We start from the raw sequence: 14296 nt of genomic DNA, 5'->3' as shown, positions 1-14296 counted from the left end.
TACAGTCATAGGCCTATTCCAGGGGACACTGTCAGTCCAATATACATCTTGTATGTACAGTCATAGGCGTATCCCAGGGGACACTGTCAGTCCACTATATATCTTGTATGTACAGTCATAGGCGTATCCCAGGGGACACTGTCAGTCCACTATACATCTTGTATGTACAGTCATAGGCGTATCCCAGGGGACACTGTCAGTCCACTATACATCTTGTATGTACAGTCATAGGCCTATTCCAGGGGACACTGTCAGTCCACTATACATCTTGTATGTACAGTCATAGGCCTATCCCAGGGGACACTGTCAGTCCACTATACATCTTGTATGTACAGTCATAGGCCTATCCCAGGGGACACTGTCAGTCCACTATACATCTTGTATGTACAGTCATAGGCGTATCCCAGGGGACACTGTCAGTCCACTATACATCTTGTATGTACAGTCATAGGCCTATTCCAGGGGACACTGTCAGTCCACTATACATCTTGTATGTACAGTCATAGGCGTATCCCAGGGGACACTGTCAGTCCACTATATATCTTGTATGTACAGTCATAGGCGTATCCCAGGGGACACTGTCAGTCCACTATACATCTTGTATGTACAGTCATAGGCCTATTCCAGGGGACACTGTCAGTCCACTATACATCTTGTATGTACAGTCATAGGCGTATCCCAGGGGACACTGTCAGTCCACTATATATCTTGTATGTACAGTCATAGGCGTATCCCAGGGGACACTGTCAGTCCACTATACATCTTGTATGTACAGTCATAGGCGTATCCCAGGGGACACTGTCAGTCCACTATACATCTTGTATGTACAGTCATAGGCGTATCCCAGGGGACACTGTCAGTCCACTATACATCTTGTATGTACAGTCATAGGCGTATCCCAGGGGACACTGTCAGTCCACTATACATCTTGTATGTACAGTCATAGGCCTATCCCAGGGGACACTGTCAGTCCACTATACATCTTGTATGTACAGTCATAGGCGTATCCCAGGGGACACTGTCAGTCCACTATACATTTTGTATGTACAGTCATAGGCGTATCCCAGGGGACACTGTCAGTCCACTATACATCTTGTATGTACAGTCATAGGCCTATCCCAGGGGACACTGTCAGTCCACTATACATCTTGTATGTACAGTCATAGGCGTATCCCAGGGGACACTGTCAGTCCACTATACATCTTGTATGTACAGTCATAGGCCTATCCCAGGGGACACTGTCAGTCCACTATACATCTTGTATGTACAGTCATAGGCCTATCCCAGGGGACACTGTCAGTCCACTATACATTTTGTATGTACAGTCATAGGCGTATCCCAGGGGACACTGTCAGTCCACTATACATTTTGTACATCTTGTATGTACAGTCATAGGCGTATCCGAGGGGACACTGTCAGTCCACTATATATCTTGTATGTACAGTCATAGGCGTATCCGAGGGGACACTGTCAGTCCACTATATATCTTGTATGTACAGTCATAGGCCTATCCCAGGGGCCCTGGACCAACCCTGATTCAATAGGACACTGTCAGTCCACTATACACTGTCAGTCCACTATACATCTTGTATGTGCAGTCATAGGCGTATCCGAGGGGACACTGTCAGTCCACTATACATCTTGTATGTACAGTCATAGGCCTATCCCAGGGGCCCTGGACCAACCCTGATTCAATAGGACACTGTCAGTCCACTATACATCTTGTATGTACAGTCATAGGCCTATCCCAGGGGCCCTGGACCAACCCTGATTCAATAGGACAGTCAGTCCACTATACATCTTGTATGTACAGTCATAGGCATATCCCGGGGGCCCTGGACCACCTTTTTGTTGGAAAAAATTTGTTTGATTAATTAGGGAATACTGAAGCATGACTAGAGCACCCCCCTTTAAGGTCAGTTAGTGACCCCCCACTCTTTTTATAAAAAAGTTTTGGATCTGCCACTGACAGTATAAAAGCTTGTTTTAGTTACTTCATTTAGTGCTTTGATATGAACACATGTATTATATTTTATGATGGTGACTTAGTTTGGTGCTCCTTACTATAAAACATAATGAAAGTACAACTTGGCTGAAAAAAAGATGAAAGTACAACTTGGCTATATTTGTTTTGATAATTTACATTACACAAGAAGAAGTATTAGTTATACCACTGGATGTGATAGCCCAATGGGGAATATTTAATTTACAAAATGTAAATAGAAAACTAACAAACTCCAAGGAATTTCCAAATGGAAAGTCCCTTATAATTAGCAAATGGCCAAATTTAAATCTCAAACACATCAAACAAATCAAGTTTTTAAACAACTGTCATATTCACGAAAGAGTACATATCTAATTTATAACATGGTGTTATGGTTGATGCAAAATTATAGTTTTAAGTTATTAAGGAGGGGGTTTTGATGTTATGAACTTATTTAAGGATAAGTGTGATAAATGTAGATTATCCAAATACGAAAGTAAAATTTGATTAAATTACATCATAGTGTAAACAACATTTCATAATGTGTAAAAATACTACCAGCAGTTTGACGATTGTTGATTACTTAGAAAACTATTCAAAATAAGATAAAGAAAATCTACATAATGTTAAAATAACAATATAGTTGTCAAGTTATAATCATCATAAATTTAATTAATAACTGTTTGTTGTGATAAGAATAAGCATTTAAAGGTTACTAGGTTCAAGGTGTGCCTTCATTATATTATCTTACTTTTAAATCCGCAATGATTGACAAAATGCAAGACAAATTTCATGCTATTGTTGAGAGAGACAATGGTAGTAGTTCTATTATTAGCGAAAGATCATAAATAATTCCACGATATCTGGCTGATTTAACAATAATGATTGAAATCTATTGCAGTAAATTCTAATTATAGATTAACATTATCCTGACGCATGCTTTTCCATGTTACAATATCGTTTAACTTATTTTATAAACAGTTTGTCCTAACCAGAATGTTATTAGAGGAAAACAGAACCAGAGTTTTATGTTTTTTAAACCTTTTAACCTTGTTTAGATTCAAAAATAATAATAACGTAATAATAAAAAGCTAAACAATGCCATAAAATGTTGGAAGAACCTAAATAAAGAAAATATCAATGCTAGACTACATTACAAATTCTTTAAACATGCTTTCCGGTTGAAAACTAAAAACAGGTAAACAACATAATATCAACAACAATTGTGATGATGTAATTGTTCTCAGATAGAAATGGTGATCACAGGACTAAATAAATGGGGAATGGACACAGATGATGCCCTCGCTTACATGTAACTCCATAAACAATATCACTGAAAAATGGTAAAAGTGATGCTACACAAATTTGTACTCTGACTGAGTTTTGTTTTAATACGCATTGTGTACAAATTCATGATATTTGAGTCACTTTGAGCTAGGTAAATTTAAGTTAGAGAACAGAAACGAAAAATTTAAGTGATTTCTTCATTTGTAAAGGGTCATAACTCCAGAACATATAAAGTGACGACACCAAAATTCAAACTTTATCTGTGTTTTGCGGTAATATAAAGCATTGTGTATAAGTTCCATGAGGCAAATGAAAGTTAGAGAACAGAAACCAATTTTGGGATGTACAGACGTACAGACTGACAAGGGTAAAACTTAATGCTCCCATGTTTTGAGTTTGAAAGCCATGGTTATCGCTATTTTCTTAGGTAAGGTAAATGACGTATCATATGCATGCCTGTCAACTTTTTAAGATATCCATGGGGGTTTTACGTGCAAGATGGCTCTTTAATAATAGTTCTAAAAACCTACAAGGGTCAAGGGGGGCCTTCAAAAGTTTTTTAATGTTGTCTTTTTTACTTCTTCATACTGTTCAAAGCATAAAGCCATTGTAAAATTAAGTGTTTTATCTAAAATTAAGGACAAAATAGAACTTTCGAAAATTTCCATTTGGGAGCTTTCATGAGGGAAATCCACCGCAATAGTTACAGTTAGCAGGTACATGTATGCGTATGCACATGACATCATACATTCCCTTTCTACCTGACTGAAAAAAAACCATATCACTTACATATGTATTAGGGTGATATGAAAAATAATCGAAAACAAAAAGATCAAAGAAAACTTACCACCTCGTCTGCTGTAAAGTCTATGAATCCTGGTAAAATCAGGAAATCACTGAAACAAAATTATATTGTCTAGAAATACTAGTGAAGAATAGAATAGAATATTCTTATTTCCCAAATTACAGGGCACATAAAGGGCATAAAATCAGATACAATTGATTTACATAATTGGTAACATAGTTTATTGTCTAGAAATACTACATGTAGTGAAGACATAGTTTACATGTGTATCTGTTTTTTTGTAACAATTATCCCAGGTGATACACAAAGAGCATTAATTTTCTTGATTTTTTTCTGAACTAAGAAATTTCTCATTCAATTTAATTATATCATATAATTGTATCTCTTGGATTTTCAAAATAGGTTGTGGATAGCTATTTTTTTGGCATCACAATATTTACACTTGTATGCAAATTTATCCACTGTTACTTAAAATAACACAAATTCCTGACAAAAGTGTCTTCCTAACCTCTGTTAGTACACTAGTGTCATCTGCCATGCAAGAAATAGTGTCAGAGGTGATTGTTGCTCATGACAGATGGTTATTCTGAGACAGATCTTAGATCATTCCAAGACAAAATTTAATATGTTAATACCTTTATTCATGTGAATTATTAATAGACCTTTCAACAAAAAACTTATAGTTATAAATTATATAATACAATGAAAGTAAAAACATAAACATGATAAAAGACAGGGCTGTTCCAGCCATTTTAAAAAGGGGCGTTCCCAACCTAGGACAAAAGGGGGGGGGGGGGGGGGGGTTCAAAATATGTGTCCCCATTCAAATGAATTAAAGTCCAGTGGCAAATATTACATGCATACACTGTATCAGAAAATGTTTTTACATGTATCATTATATGTCCTAGTCTCCTAACAAGAACCTACTGTGCCAGATTTTTGATGTGGTATTTGAAAGGGCAATGACTGTAAGAAGACATGTCAAACATCCTTAATGAGACAGCTTTGATCTAAGATAATTTGTAAAACTAAAAGCTGGAAACTTCGCAACTATGAACCGTGAAAAGAAAGTATGTATAAGATCACTACAATTTATCAAATTTAAAGTAAACAAGAAGTTGAGTCAGTGTCCTTAATGTAATAATCAACGCATGTAGGGTACACGACTCTATGAGTATGAATGAATCATCTTTTGTTTTTTTGTTTTTATTATTGTCGTTTAATTTCTTTCATTAGCTTACTTGTATGTTAATCCATCTCCGTTAGCAAATAGTTGAGCCCCTGTAAGACCGTCATCTGGGACATAACCAGTACCACCAGTAATCAAATAGTCTGCCATTCTGAAAAAAAGAGAATCAGATGTTTGCGCTCGATGTATTTCACGTTTTCTTCATCAAAACTAACTGGTATTTCTAAATCTGTGATTGCCCATATGAATACTTCATTTAACTGGGAACCAGTCGTTAAATTCTGAGTCGGTGCGAAAAGTTCATAGGTTGAAGTTCAACACCACAGAAGATAACTTCTCCTTTTTCAAGGAACACTCCCTATAAGGATGGTTCAGTATGATATTTATAGTCAAAAATTTATGACGTCTTGGAAATCAACTTCCCTTGACACCTTGAAAAAATACGCTTTTAATGACATCTGAATCGTGATTTATATATATAACAGTCTTACAATATTATTTATATGTCTCTGCTTTATACACGAACGAGATTTTTTCAATGACAAACAACTAATGTATATGGTGTATTCAATATACTAATTTCTATAAAATATCGTCTCTTATCTATGTAGTCCATACATTCTGCTTTTAGTTCAAATGATATATACTAGCTATATGCATTCTTTATAGTTTTATCTATTTATGCCATTTATCTTTTTATATGTCTACTTATAATTTTAACTGTGTCTTCATTCACAAGCAATTAAGCCTTTTGAGTTAAAATCGAGAAAATGCATTTATATATAGATTTTGTAGCACCGTTTCTTGTATTCCGGCATCCAAGAACTTTGAAGAAAAGAGAAGTTAGGGAAAAGCCATTAAGATCTAGCAGATATATTTAAAAGCAAGAGACTGACATCAAACCGTGATAATAAACTTTTTTAATATACTATATAAACCAAATAGAAGACCCTAGCTCGTATGTTGATCAATGCAAATCCAAATGTGATAGATCAACATTATGTAGATTAAGAATAATACTTTATCTATTGAAAGAGGGCGATATCTAAAAATACCAAAGCAGAGTTGTGTATGTCTTTGCTGCAACAATGGAGACATTGAAGATAAACTACAATTTCTTTTAAAATGTTCATCCTATATTGAACTATGTGAGAGATAATCTCATTACAAAAATAAGGTACTGGCTTTTTGTAATAATATATATCCGATTGATACATCTGTTGTAGAGTTGTCACTGACTCAGACGTACTTATAAATATAATTATTTTCTGTGACTGTATATTACATTAATTTGTAGGACCCTTTACTATAGATAATTTAGCTGATCTGTAACAATAACATCTTCATGCCTTATATATCATGTACTGTAGTCCGCCGCTAGATTAAAACTGACGAGGAAAGGTAACACACGGCCAGCGAAAGCTCTTTTTTTTTGAGAGCCCGGGTGGTGGTGTGGTCTAGCGGGACGGCTGCAGTGCAGGCGATTTTGTGTCACGATATCACAGTAGCATGTGTTCGAATCCCGGCAAGGGAAGAACCAAAAAAGAACCAAAAAGAAAGCAAATTTACAGAATGTTAGATCTGTAAATTTGCTTTCCCAAATTTTTGGTTCTTCCCTCGCCGGGATTCGAACCCATGCTATATATTTATATATTTCTCTCATAAATATTCACTGCCACTCCTTCATTGTATATATGTTATTGTAGTTTGTCTGTAATTTTTTGCCATAACCATTTATTGTTAATGCGTAAGTGCTAATAAAGTTATCTTATCTTTAAAAAGATGACTAGACTGATTTCTATTTGCGGATTGCATATTGCTTTTAATAATTATACACGTGCAAATCTCTAAACAAAAGTGGGAAGTAACATAGTATATGATAGGTTTTGCGGTTAAACTCCGAACCACGTAATATATATCCTTTAAGAAAGTGAAATGTTTTTAGAATCTAACATTTTTGTTTGGGTTCATTTAAATTCATTTTGACAAAAATACCAAATTCTTTAAAAAGATCTTTAAAGAGCTTTTCTTTGATGTGGGTTGCTGGAGTGCAGAACAAATATCTATGTCAATTATATTTTGAATTCATCAATACGTGTATTTAAAAATAAACTACTGTAAATTTAAAGTTTACTTTAGAGCCCTATACCGAAAGGAAATATATCGGTATAAAACCTAGATTTAATAAAAATCATTGGAACTAATATGAAAATATCAATTTAGTATAGGAATATACATCATTAATATATAAATTAATTTATATTTGTCTATAGGAATATTTGATCTGTATTTATTCATACGTTTTAACTTGTTTACTTATGATAACAATAATCTTTGGCCTATATCTTCCAGGAATGACTACATTTTATAAAATAGATATTCCTAGAATACTAATGAAGCAAACGGAAAAGATGTTGTTGAATTATCAGAAATTCATATACTGAATATTGAAGGTACTCATAGTTTTCACCTTAAAGTCAATGTTTTCATTCAAGAAATAAATGAAGTCCATGTGTGTACTTTTAAGCTATAAACACACATTTTTCTGATATGAAAAATAAAATTTATTGCATGTGTGATTTAAAAATATAATAACAGTATACGTATAAAAGTTAGAGTTAAATTCCTAATGCTTTGGCAAGTAAAACTTAGGTTGTCTTGCTTGCTTTGTTGTGTCACTGAAAAGTTTACTCAAGCTTTTTAGTTAAGATAGACATCTTCAAATAATATATAGGCATAGTTAAATCTGTATATTTTATCTTTAAATTTGATTAGAACTTATCCAAATCACAGTTGTACAATATATAAACAAAGCAAGCAAGCTAACCAAAGTGTTACTCTACATGCATTATGAAATTAGCTGTAATTTCTGGAAATTTATAAAATGTTTATTTTATATGTAGTTTTCATTCCTTCTGTTTCAATGTATCCATATTGCAAACCTCACATTTACATTTTCATGTTGTTTTTTTCTAAGCGCGAGGAAATGAAATGGAATAAAGAGTAAAACGTATAGTAGTAGTACTTCTATAGATTTAAAATCTAACATAAGACATTTTATACTGTTAATAATTCTATACATTTCCTCGAATGATTTCACAAGTCTGTCACACGTGTCAGAGATGCATTGATAAAATCTTGTTCTGTGCAGTTGTAAAAGCTGAAGTTGTTACAGCTGTTTCATAGTCCAGACAGATGTACACATGTGTAAATTATAAGCTGTATTGAACATGTATTTTGTTTTATTCTATTTGTTTCTTAACTACAATTAGACTTTATAAAAGTTCGAGTGTTTTGTGTAAATATCGATGAACATGACTTATTGAAAATTGCATGAAGTTGCAAAAATCGTATGTGGTTCGATTGCCAATGAGACAATATTAAATACATCTTCGCTAGCCAAGGGTTACGATCCACTTCCATCCTCTCTCCAGTGGAGAGGAGGAAAGTGGATCGTTACCCTTGGCTAGCAGAGAGGATGGAAGCGAATCGTAACCCTTGGCTAGCGAAGATGCATTCAATTGTTTCCACTTAAAAAAGGCCCCGATTTAATATGTCAAGTTTTTGATTAAAACGAGAAAACCAACGGCCTGCTTTATGTACTAAACAATAAACAAATAAGATATATAGCGACCAACGACAGCCACTGACGTGTATCTCCTGACTTGTGATATGTGGTTGTGTTGAACTGGGCCTTCTAACATGGGACAGTAGTGTAACAGTACAGAACAAACTACATAAATCAGTTGGAAAAGGCTTGACTTATCAAATTGACACAAAGCACCAAAAAAAATCCCCAAAAGACTAAAGACAAATTACACCGATCTGAACTACTAAAAACTAGTTAAATGCCAATTACAACTTGTAATAGATAAATGTTTCCCAGAACAAATTTGGTCTCTGGTGGATAGTAGCCCTTTTTACGAAAAAAGAACCCGACGAAATGCATCGGGAAAAATTGCTACAATATCAATTTTTGATTGTGACAAAAACTTAGACGAGAGACTGGTGTCAGAATTAACGCCATTGAAAGAGGTTTAAACTTGTGTACAGTGGCAAATATTTCATGTTTATTCTAGACGATAACAAATTACCAATACATTTATAAGATTCGCTCTGTAAAATGGAGAGACTGGGATGTAAGATTTTGTTATGAAAATAGTTAAAAATAAATGATATAATTTCAATTAGACAATTGTATGGGTTACCAGGATGCGAAGATTTGAAAATTTAGACTGTGACTGAACACTTCGGGTGCGGGAATTTCTCGCTACATTGAAGACCTGTTGGTGACCCTCTGCTGTTGTTTTTTATTTGGGCGGGTTGTTGTCTCTTTGACACATTCCCCATTTCCATTCTCAATTTTACTTATAGTACACTGTAGAGACAGACATTTGTAACATTTAAAAAAAAAATAGTACATTATAGAGGCAAGATATTTTCAACATCTCAACAATTAAGACAGTTGACTAAAAGTTTATTAGCTCAAATCCAAGTGTGCCATGCCGTGGACGGATAATTCGAAAAACTAAACGTTGAACTAGAGGGAGATAACTCTCATTAAAAAACTGGAACTTAATTTAAACTGAAGATCCACAGTGACCCTCTTTCTTTTGATAATCGTTTATCACTGTTACAAGATTATTGAATAACGAAAAATCTGTCCCATTTTATTCATTTTGCAGGAAAGCTTGTGTCGTTTTAGAGGAACTAGTATCATAAGTAAAAAACTCACCTTGCATTAGTTGGTGAAAATTGGTTCATTCGTTCAGTTAACCTCTTCCCTACACATGGAATAGTTTGATGGCTTGTCGGATGGCTTGCCTGATGGTTGGTTGAATTTTCCATTGACACTTTGTATGATTCGCTTCAATTGACTCAAAAGTAAACACTAGCACATTTCATGATCAATGTTTAAACCACTAATATTGATTTTAACATAAAAAATGACATTATTGTGTTTTCCTCCCACGGTCGTATTCTAGTACTACTATACCGTGTACTGTTAATGTATATGTTTTGTCATCCAAACTCCATCAAATAGCAGGTGATAGTATGTTATAAACATGTATATTATGACTATCAAATGACAGCAGGTTCAGTTAACAAGACTACCCAGATCGATACAGCGCAAGTCTGAAAGATGGTCTTCGATCAATACGATCATGGAACTACTAAAATCGTTCATTTTCTCACATTTTCACAGAAACTGATACAAGCTATAGGTTTTTATTGGAGATCCAAGAAATACTTGTTGAGGGAGTTAAAATGTCAATAAACTTTTGATTCATGTAGGTAACATTGTTTGTTCACACCTCTAGACATTATACAAATTACAAAAGAAATCCACGAGATACCTGCCGCGCGTATATCAATGACATGTAAATTTGAAGGGAATCCGTAAATTTTTAACACGATATGCATGACCACATACTTACATTATAATTAGATTAAAAAAAACAGAGTGAAACTGAATACAAAAAAGTAAATGATTTTGGTAAGAAACAGGTATAGAAATACCAAATAATTGTGAAATCATGCTATATAATCAAATGAGTATATATATAGTTCTTATTAATGTTATTTATGTGCTTCAACCACAAGGAGGACTATAATATAGTAATTCTTTTTAAGTATTAGTTTATGCCTGTGTTGTAAAATGTTTAAATTTTTCAGATTTCTGTGAAGAGGCTTGAGTGTCCTTTAAGCACCTGCCCTTGGTGACTCCTGCATATGAACAACAATACTATTTACTCATATGCATCAGCCACGAGGAAGGACTTAAGAGCATACGATACAGTTTTGAACCTGTATTTACAAGTTGATGAAAATTTGCAGATAGGCTAATTTTTACCTGATTAAATCAAATATGTAATAAAAAATATACCTTCATGTGCTTCTTTTTGAGTAAAATAAGGTCGAAATTTTGTATATTTGCTCAAAATTCAGATTTGTGTCCGTATTTTCTTTTTTTGAAAGAAAGACATAACTTTTTTGTTTTAAAAGATAAACACACAATGGTTTTTGTTAAATAATCGGTAATTTCTGTATTTTATAAGTATCATTAAAAATTATGCAATTTTTATTCCGAAATAACTCTATATTTATCAAATGTTCATGAATAGAGGTAAAAACGTCATTTTTTGCTGCATGTTTATCAAAATTAAAAAAAAATGCGCTATTTACAGTTTTATAAAATTTGGGTCACATAATCTCCTTACAAAATTAAACAAATTGCTGTTTTAAAAAATAGGGGTCCATGCACTCGTTTTCAAATTAAATCAGTTTAAATGATAAAAATCAGTCGAAAAATGCATCTTTTCTCGATATGTCAGAGTTTGACGTCGCGAAAATAACATTTTACGTTAGCAACGTCATTACCTTCCCTGTAACTGTATCGTATGCCCTTATTTTCTATAATGGATGTGATGCTGCTTCTGGTACATGGTCAATAATCACTAAACATACAGGTTTTGATATATGACTACATTTATTATTAACTCAATTTATATTTCAAGTTTTTTGTCAAAAGTATTTCTATTTTTTTTGGTGTTTATTATAGGATTAAACACATTTTTTCTAGAGGTTATTGATGTGTAAACCGGGGCGATTAACTCACAACTCAACATAAAAGTCCGAAGGACTTTTATGTTGAGTTTGTGAGTAAGAGCCCCGGTTTACTGTCTATTGCAATTGTGTGATAAAAAAAATCAATGTACTGATTATGCCTGTAATGGGTCCACTATTGGAAATGAAATATATTTTATCTTATCTTATATTTCTCATTATCATTTACTATATCCACGGCCGACACTCGGCCAACCGAGAGATTGGTCGGTTAATCTATATTGAGTATGCGGCTATATCGGCGGTTGGTCTGTTAATCGGGTTGGCTAAAGTCTGTTAATCAGGTGTTATCGAGAAAATCATGATATCACGTAAATGAAATGAAAGTTCAAAGGAGAAATCGAAGATAGCTAAATGTAATTATAAATCCGAATGTGTTTATTAATGAGGTGGGGGAATGAGGGGGGGGGTGGTGTTGGTTGACACTACTTTTGATTAACACATCCAAACGTCGCTGGTATCTGTAAACCTGTTAAAGTATTCAAAAGTAAGAATATTTGTAAACATATAAAGGTATTCAAAAGTTTGTGATATCTGTAAAACTGTAAAAGCATTCAAAAGTGTGAGGTATAAACATGTTAATGGAACATCGTTTCAACTTGAAGAATTATACTCCAAATGCGGATTTTTTTCTCTCTCCAGGAAATGGAAAGCTGACAATTGGGAAGCTGATCTTATTTCTTTTGTTGTACAGTTTGGTTCTCAATCGACCGATAGTGTCAATATCTATATGTAAATAAAGATTTAACTGAATTAAATGTCTCTGTAGTATCTTTTATTACAAGCTTGATTGGAAAGCGGTGCGGCATACCACAGTGACAAAACGTTGAATTATGTAGATGGAAGAATATAAAGCTAATACTAAGGGGAAGACCATTTGATATTCGGGGGGGGGGGGGGGGGGCAGGAGGATTTTAAAATAAATAACTCAGCCTTGATAATCACAAAAATAAATGGTTTGTTCTGTGGTAGTTTGAAAATAAATTACCTGACTTGCAATGTATTGAAAATAAATAACTCAGCAGGTCTAATCGAAAATATGAGATGGCACCAGATTCTTCATAAATTCATCTTTTTTCAACAAAAAAAATCGCCTTCGGCAAACACTGCCCAAATTGTTTAATAGTAAAAGTATAAATATTATTAAAATATACTTGAAATGTCTGTAAATTGGCTTCATTTAACTTGAGGTATGTTTTCTCAGCAACACTTACCTCACTTTTATTTAAGAGGGCGTAACTACATTGAGGCAAATGCCTCATATAGAAAATTTCAATACCAAACGCTTGTCTCCATATCAAATTGTTTTCACGTCGAGTGCCTTGCAAGAAGCAAGTTCTGTTATCCCTAAGACGTAGCCCCTGATTTTTCGGGATCAATGTTTCTTATTTATTTGTACATGTCTTTTGTTCATTGATTGCCCTTCTGTATTCTGTTAGTGTTGCATTCCTTTTGTAATTTAGTAATTTTGTTATTAACTTGATCATGAGTTTAAAAAACAGAAGCCCCAGACTTAACTATAGAATTAATTTTTGCTTTATCATGCATATTGGTCTATTGATGTTGTCCCTAAAAACTTAAGTCTTACACTGAATGAATACGTTTTGCTTTGAGACCAAAAATAAGAAAGGGTCTGGGGAACACCCAGAAAGCATGATTTTGCATCATTTCTTCTAAAGCTTCTTGTGCCTTCAGTGGCTCCAAAACCCTTAAAAAAATAAAAAATTGCCTCGCTCCGCTCGGCGTACCATGTTTTGCCAATACATGTATATGCAGTTGGGAATATAGAAGATTCATTTCTGCAGAGGAGGAGGATTAATTCTGATTAAATTGTACATGATGACTTACCTATACATGCATGTATAATTTATAATTTATAAACAAATAATTTTAAAATTGCATGTTTTCGAATATTATAAATATAGTTGTGAAAATAAATAATCAGTCCCTTGCTTTAATGAAAATGAAAAATCTTGCTTCAATAGTGCAAAAAATAGATAACATGTCTTCATGTTACAAATCATGATGTATTGTTTTATGTATACATGTTATGCTGCCCATCAACGGCCCTTGATTGGAATAATAAATATTCGTATTCTTATTCTGTCCTCTTAGTTTACAAAAATAAATAACCGATCCAAAACAAATACTCCTGCTCCAGGACGATAGGTTAAGATACTATAGAGATCTGTGTTTTGTTATTAGTTCCACATATATCTTTTCTGTGTTGTTGATATCGTAGATAACTGATATTCGTTATGTAAGCGTTAGAGATCTGGTCTATGTTGTTGTTATCGTAGGGATCTGATCTTTGTTGTTTTTAAAAGCGGCAGACATCTGGTCTGTGTTTTTTGATCTCGTAGGGATCTGATCTTTGCTGTTTAAGCGGTAGATATATGGTCTG

At 33.8% G+C, this 14296-nt stretch overlaps 1 protein-coding gene across 4 annotated transcripts in view; it reads right to left on the bottom strand.

Annotated features, from left to right (window-relative positions):
* Positions 1 to 10403, bottom strand: part of LOC139521194 (inosine-5'-monophosphate dehydrogenase 1-like) — a 40003-nt gene extending 29600 nt beyond the window's left edge. Inside the window, exons 1-3 of one of the 4 annotated variants that reach the window (XM_071314563.1) lie at positions 10001 to 10403; positions 5318 to 5416; positions 4119 to 4167 (exon numbers count right to left, since the gene is read on the bottom strand). In XM_071314563.1, coding sequence (XP_071170664.1) covers positions 4119 to 4167; positions 5318 to 5416; positions 10001 to 10113 — 261 coding nt within the window. In that variant the 5' untranslated portion in view covers positions 10114 to 10403. The remainder of the gene's footprint in view (positions 1 to 4118; positions 4168 to 5317; positions 5417 to 10000) is intronic. The other 3 variants (XM_071314545.1, XM_071314555.1, XM_071314573.1) reach the window with 3 other exon arrangements.
* Positions 10404 to 14296: the final 3893 nt, after the last annotated feature.

Source organism: Mytilus edulis, chromosome 1 (assembly GCF_963676685.1).
Source record: "Mytilus edulis chromosome 1, xbMytEdul2.2, whole genome shotgun sequence".
NCBI lineage: Eukaryota > Metazoa > Mollusca > Bivalvia > Mytilida > Mytilidae > Mytilus > Mytilus edulis.
The sequence above is the reverse complement of the archived record's forward strand: the minus strand, read 5'-3'. Positions and strand labels throughout refer to the sequence as shown.